This window comes from Silurus meridionalis, chromosome 23, assembly GCF_014805685.1.
Source record: "Silurus meridionalis isolate SWU-2019-XX chromosome 23, ASM1480568v1, whole genome shotgun sequence".
NCBI lineage: Eukaryota > Metazoa > Chordata > Actinopteri > Siluriformes > Siluridae > Silurus > Silurus meridionalis.
In genome coordinates, this window is record NC_060906.1 from 13,090,230 (window position 1) to 13,097,829 (window position 7,600).

The window sequence follows — 7,600 nt, forward strand, 5'->3', positions numbered from 1 at the left end:
CAAAGCTGATGCCAGGTATTTGCAGCATTGCTGGGTTTAATTTTAGGAGGCACTCATGTCAAACTGTCCTCCGCTTTTTGCTAGAAGCTTCAAGGGGCTCCGTCAGCTGTTGCGGTTCCTGGCTCCTACACAGCCCTTGAGTTTCCAGTAAACAGCACGAGAGAAAAAAACTCAGGAGATTTTGTTCTTTAAAATTACATTCAATCAATAGATGGGAGTAAATGAGGTTTAATGCAAGTTCAATTACTGAGCAATTAATGAAATGTAGCTGTTCGAATGGGTTGACATTCCTCAAAAGGATGATGTCCCCGACCTGTGTGAACAAGTTTGTGTATATAGAAGCGTGCCGCCTCGGTGATCAGGCAGGTAGCCTCTGAGCTGATCATCATCACGCCTGCTTCTGCGAGCGCAAACATTTGTCTCTGGATATCACTCGCTCCTCCCCCGCGGAGCTCGAAGCGGCCAATCGGCGGGCGTGCGAATGTTCGGACCCCCTTTCCCATACGGACTGCGGAGTTAAACTCGCGCCGGAGCTCTGAAACTAAGATCTTTATTCTCTCTGCGCGGCGACCGGACACCTGATCGCGCTCGGATGGAGGGGTGAAACCCGATCTTCCGAATGTACTGCTGCCCACGAAACTCGGAGGAGTGACTCACCGCCAAGGACACGTGAAAAAAAAAGAGCCATGTCTTCTTCTTCGAGTGAGGTGATTGGCGCCGATGAGATCAAGAGGGAGAGCTCGAGGGCGCTGGAGACTCGGGGGAGTGTCAAGCTGACCGCGCTCGATCCGGCCGGGTTGTCCATGGAGAGCTCCGGCACGGCGGCGGTGTCAGTCGAATGCGCACCAGCGTCTCTCGCGTTCTCGCCGGAGCAAGTGGCGTGTGTGTGTGAGGCGCTGCTGCAGGGCGGCAATGTGGAGCGCCTCGCACGCTTCTTATGGTCCCTGCCGCAGAGCGAGCTGCTGCGCGGCAACGAGAGCATCCTCAAGGCGCAGGCCATCGTGGCGTTCCATCAGGCGCGCTACCAGGAGCTCTACTGCATCTTAGAGAACCACAACTTTAGTCCGTGCAACCACTCGTCCCTGCAGGACATGTGGTACAAGGCACGTTATACCGAGGCGGAGAAGGCACGGGGCAGGCCGCTGGGCGCCGTGGACAAGTACCGACTGCGCAGGAAGTATCCGCTTCCACGCACCATCTGGGACGGCGAAGAGACCGTGTACTGCTTCAAGGAGAGGTCGAGGAACGCGCTCAAGGACATGTACAAGCGCAACCGTTACCCGTCCCCGGCAGAGAAGCGGAACCTCGCCAAAATCACGGGACTTTCTTTGACGCAGGTCAGCAACTGGTTCAAAAACAGGAGACAGCGTGACCGGAATCCATCAGAAGCTCAGTCCAAAAGGTAGGAAACCATTTCCAAAAAAGTTTGCAACTTGAATCACATGCATCCACTTTATGATTCAGAAGGGAAAACGTCTTCTTTTTGCAATGGCACCACTAGTGCGTATACACAGCAGTGGTCATGGTGTATGGTCACACACACTTTCACAGTGTTGTGAAATACGAAGCTTTGGCCGTTCAAGTGTCGTTTTTAAGAATGGCAGCGCGCACTGTATGCTCAAGGGCAAAGAAACAGAAAAATGCCCTACTGAAAATGTGTCCTCAAACACCTTAAATAAAAGCAAAAAATTTGGTGATATCATAATCAGAAAATTATATCTTTTTTTTGGGACATTTAAATGTTTTTTTGCCTGTGACAAAAATAAATAAAGTGGCACTTTATAGATATGAGACATTACATTAACATACTCATTGTGTGTTTGTTTGTGGATTTTAAACCCATTGTCTTCTCCTCCCTAGTAATCACTCGAGGAGATCTATCCATTAGGCCTTTATCTCCTGTTGTGGATACTGTGTCCTGTGTGTGTGTGTGTGTGAGTGTGTGTATGTAAACTAACCAAACATGCAACTCCCTGAGTGCACCTGGTCTCTGTGACATACTGACACTCGATTCAGCTCACAACAAAAATAACACATTTCTCACTCCACCCACACCCATGTCTTAGGTTGCTTTTATCATTAATAGTACATAGTATAATCTCGTAAATAAGGGTCAGACTTTTCCATGCACATCAGCAATGAGAAGACACGTAGATGTTCCGCACACAGCAAAATCCATAGGGCTGACTGTTTACCTGGGGGTTGAATTCTCTGAGTTCATTTCTGTTAGGGAGAACATTGGTTGTTTATCATGATACATCATCTACTATGAATGTCGTTGCAAATACAAGAATTTTTTGTAAATAAAGCGTATCCGTATCTACTGGGTAAGCTAAAGCTAATTGGTTAGTTTGTTGGTTGAGCTTAGTGTATCCACAGCTGTCAGAGTCAGTAAGGAGACCCCAAGTCTGCCAAATGCTCACAGCTTTTTATTTGTTTGTTACCCCAAGGACAAAAAAGTCACTTTTAGAGGCTCCAAATGTTCCAGTTTTATGTTTCACATTTTTCTTGGCAGATCATTGTTATTCCTGACATAAACAATGAGCCTTTATTTAAACTGACAAGAACACAAACATTTTCTAGAATATTCATTGCTCCATTCCTAAATGTCTCATGGACTTACTATGTGCCAGTGTTACAAAAGATGCATAGTGGGTTTTTTTTATGCTGAGATGATTAGGAGGGATGGAGGCACATCCATTATTGAAGGGAATATAATCTGTTATCAGAAGAGAATAGGCCTGTTAGATTTAAATGCTACCACCCAAAATGCTTTTGGATTCTGTAGGGCTTCATCCTGCTTATATTTAGTTTCACATTTTCCTTTTTTTATTGTGTGCATTTAAATTTAGCTCAAATTATTACAATTTGAAATTTGAAAGGAAAACAAAAATCTCCTCAAATTTTTTAATAAATGTAGGTTGGATTTTTTTAAGCAGCATTTTTTTTTCCGAAATGACAGATGACAACTGTTAAAACAAAAAGAACAAAGCTGTAACTGAAATAGAATAAACATGAATTTGTAAAAATTTGCATACCATGATTACAAATTCACAGCAACAGCATATAACACAGCGACTCTTAAATGCACTGTATGCATTCATCTGTACTGCACGGTCACTAACTATTATACTGGATTAATCTAACATTTTAGCTTAGAAGACATCCACTGAGTTTACTCTATGTAAAAAAGTTAAAGTAGGCTGTATAAAAAAACGTCTTTTGTGTTTTGCAGTGAATCAGATGGCAATCATAGCACAGAGGATGAGTCAAGCAAAGGACAAGAAGATCTTTCTCCTCGTCCTCTCTCTAGTGGCTCAGCCGGTTCAGTTGCTCTTGGCACTAGCCCTGCTGTAGCTTATGCCGATGGTGCCACTACTGTCATCCAGCAGATCGGGGATGCCAAAATGTCTTCACTTGCCACAGGAATGGGTTTCAATGGTGACCTAACAAACGCCAACTCTCAGTATCTTAATGGTGGAGCATATGTTCAATCACATGGTAGCAACAGTCTCCTGAATGGACTTGGAACCACAAGTGGTCACTTTTTAACCTTTGATCCCCAGAGGGTCTCCCATGCCCAAGAGAGGCTACTGGGTGGCTCCTCCATGTCTTATGCCTCTTATGCAATGGGGGGCCACGAAGCTACAGTTGGAAAACTAGATGGTATGCAGCCTCTGGTTTCACATTCAGAACATGGAGCAGTGCCTTCAGTTGTCACTTTTGCCACCACAACGTCCTCTTCACCCTCTCCCTCTGGAGCTCCTCATCTCAGCAGCTACACCATGGGCAACCTTTCTGGGGTTGAAAACAGTCTGGGTCTTCCTCCTTTATTGCTACCATCATCTTCTTCAGCACCCTCTCACGGTAGGAGAAAGTATTTTAGATCTTATATTATATTAAGTTATATTATATTATATTATATTATATTATATTATATTATATTATATTATATTATATTATATTATATTATATTATTTTATATAATAGTGTGCATAAATGCTTAAAATATTTGTAAGATTGCCTTATTGACATTTTTGTTTAACTCACTTGATAAATGTTAGAAGTGTGTAAGACGTAAATCTCTGTTTATTAGTGAAAGTTTATTTACAAAAAAGCATTAAAGTTCTTTGTTTCTTGACAAAGAACTGAATGCTTTGTCCTACTTAGAGATCAGTGGATGAAGGATTTGTAGAAGAGGACTGTGAATCAGGAATAGGAACAATGTATTGTGAATAAAATAAAGTGGGAATGAGACAGGAGGGGTGGTGGTGGTGGTGTGTGTGTGGGGGGTGGATCAGGTCAAGTTTGCGATGACTTCAAGATTGCAACAAATAACAGGCCTCAATGACATTATCCCCACCTCCTCTCCATGGCCCTAACCACACACTAATGGTTCTTTCCATGAATATTTTATAGCCACATCAATAACAGCAAGGCTGACTGGGTGCTGCTGCCCTCTCCCTACAACCCTCATCTTTTTTATCCTTTAATATGCAGTTTATGAGCCACATAAAAACAAACCCACCCCTGGCTGAACTTTTGATTTAGGAGGAAAATGGTTGAGCTTAAATGATCCACTGAAAAAAATACAATATTAAAATTGTTTAGCCAAAACCCTCTTTTCTTCTGCCCATAATTTTAAGGCAATCTAATAAAATATGAATCAATAAAACAGTGGTTTTGATGTCCAGTGCTTCAAAACATATGAACCAGCTGTTTCAACTGCATTTTCCATTTAACGGCGTTTTAGTCTGTGACATAAAAATGTGTATATGAATGACAGAGCCTATTATAACAAAAGGGAACACACACTAATATAATTTATTGCATAAACATATGCATGCCTTGGAAACATTTATATTAGTATTGGTTTATGTTTTATTTCTGTTTTAGCTAAAAGAATCTGGGGTGGGGGGGTGTTCTTTCTGTAGTAAATGAGTTGGAGATTGTACAAGGAGTGGGTTTGAGCTGTCTGATTATTTATCAGACAATTCAGCAAGGCTAATGGAAGAAAATATCCTGGCCAAAAGCCAGTATTCTATCACTCTGGGAGTTATGTGCCAAGAGCTACATTCTAGAGTTACAAGGAAATCACAAAGAATATAACCGCAAACAGAAAATGAAGGTGTTTCATTTTATATTTCACATTAAAAGTACTTGCAAAGATCATGGTGTACCATAAAGAGGGGTAGAAATTGGGGAAAGAAAGAGGGAAATTGAAAGAACTATGAACGATGCACTTAATGTATATAGAAACACATAAAAATAAAACTTTGTTAAGATACCATTAGTCCTTTATTTTACCTCTGCATTATTTACTGAGGGGCTAATAGTTATTATCTGAGGGAAAGACTAGATCTACTATCTCCTTTAAGAGCACAGAATTAACAGGGGAAAATATCTTGATGGTCAAATCAGGATTTAGATCAGGGTGTGTATTATAGGATTAACCTGTGGTCAGCCTGGTCAGACAGGGCGTGGTGGCTTACTTTACAACATTGTCTTATTTTATTTGTTGCCCCCAGCAGGCTCAGCTCCACTGGATGGGGTGGTTAGTGACTCATCCCAGCACTCAGGCCAACCCCTGCTCTACACGCTCAACCAGGCCGTCAAGCAGGAGCCTTTGGACATTGGGGTGGCCTATGCATATCCCTCCAGTGTACCTCTTGACCACAGTGGCAACTTGGGCTACACAGCGTCCCTCTTTCTCTCCACCAACCTCAGCCATTCGCCCAACAACGGAGGCCCCCTGGCCCCTGCAGCCACAGCTGCTATCACCTCTGTGCTCTCCAGTACAGAAGGTCATGCCGGTCTAACTCACACCGCCCGCGGCCTCCAGGAAACTGGGGGTGCTCTACCCTCAGACTACAGGGCACAGGAAGCACAGCTGCCCCTGTCAGACAATCTTGAGACCCCTGCAGGTACTGGTGAGGGCCTTCCTGGAGTGTGTGGTGATCTGGACATGGAAGGAAAAGAGCTGGCCAAGCTGCAGACTGTTCAGATGGACGAGGACAGCAGTGACCTCTGACCCCTGTAATCATAACATCTAAAGAGCTGTATTTCATTAGCAGTTGATTTTCTTGCACTGCAGCGTTAACTATAAAGGTCTCCTAAGCACACATCAATCTTTTTATACTTTGTCGCTTTTACGATAATGTATGCAAGATGTGTGCAAATAGGTGGAACACATGAACAGTGCCTTTGTATCCCTAAATAAATGTAGCCTCTCATGTTCTGACTTGCACTCGGATGGCTGCAGAATGTACTTGTTGATGCACTGACCCTGAACAAGATGTCTCAGCACTGTCTTTTCTCTCCTGTTTGCTGTAATGGAAATTTTCATTCTGAGCGAGACGAGGAGTTATAGAGCATGGTGGACTGAACCACAGACAGAGACAGAGAGAGAGAGTACGGTATAAACTAGCAGATGTGTTTGATGAGACTTGCAAATGTTCTGCACTATCATTGCAGCTTCATAGTGATTCTTTCATTTACTCTTCAAAATTTTAAAGCACAGATGTTTAATTTTTTCGGTTGACGTTGGGTTTTTGTATTTAAATTTGTTTTTTGAAGCTTGAAATAACAATGTGAAAAACATTTGGTTATGATTTGCTTGTTAAGCAATTTACGTTCAACAAGAACTTATCCACAGGTGAGAAACTATTTTTGTCCTAGATCTGAACATACTGTATTATGGGCATTCAACAAATGGTCTCCTGTACCATCCTTACAGTAGTAAAGGATTTTAGTTGTAGTAAACCAGGTATTAGGCAATTTTCGCATTTTTGCTTTACTGTATAAAAATAACCACGACAGCTCATTAAATGAATCTGCAGACTATAAACTTTAATGTATGAGTTTTAGACACAGCTAGCAAATCACATGCCGTAAGTGTTCTAAAACTTCAGCCCTACACTTAGAAATGGAACCAACTTATTTTTTTATAAACCATTCACCTTTATTAAATCTTTATATTTATACATGCATAATGAATGGTGAACGGATTTTATGTGTCACTGACACCGGTATTTCACACTGGAATCCTGGTTTGACATTTGGATAACTGAAGAAAATGACATCACCTGGAATGAATCATACATTATTGGAAGCAGTAGGTAAGTTGGCTCTGTGTTTTACCCGATAGTGTGACGTCAGCAGCAAAGAAACACAAGACTCTCCATTTAACAAGATTAGACTATGACTTGGGCCTCTAGGACAGCTGGCTATGATGCTCAGACATTACTAATGCATGAATGTATGCATATGCAGCATAATGGAGATCATATTCTCATAAGCTCAAATTCTCACTATGGGTGTCCTCTCTGATCGTTTGCCAGTGCCTGGCAGCTGCATGTGCCAGGTCATTTTTAAAGTGCCATCCTAAATGACAGAGTGGATGTGGAAAAGCTGCATATGCTTGTCGGCTTTCCGCACATGACAAAACAGGAACGGGCTTCTGCCGAGCATGAGTTGTCGTTTGTTAGCACTAGATAAAATCTTGTCTTGTAGGAACACTTTTACAACGTGTGCAAGATTAGAGCTTGCTTCGCATGTACATTCACATGTAAGTGCATGCAATAGAAAAGTTCATCAGATG

General features: G+C 42.2%; 1 protein-coding gene across 2 annotated transcripts; it reads left to right on the forward strand.

Moving 5' to 3' along the window:
• Positions 1 to 264: 264 nt before the first annotated feature.
• Positions 265 to 6,992, forward strand: six4b (SIX homeobox 4b). 2 transcript variants are annotated; one of them, XM_046835640.1, is made up of 3 exons: positions 265 to 1,402; positions 3,236 to 3,867; positions 5,529 to 6,992. In XM_046835640.1, the coding sequence occupies exons 1-3, from the start codon at positions 687 to 689 to the stop codon at positions 6,029 to 6,031; spliced, it is 1,851 nt and encodes a 616-aa protein (XP_046691596.1). In that variant the 5' UTR covers positions 265 to 686; the 3' UTR covers positions 6,032 to 6,992. The 2 variants fall into 2 exon arrangements, with proteins under 2 accessions (XP_046691596.1, XP_046691598.1); XM_046835642.1 differs by having other exon boundaries at positions 5,532 to 6,992.
• The last annotated feature ends 608 nt before the right edge of the window (positions 6,993 to 7,600 follow it).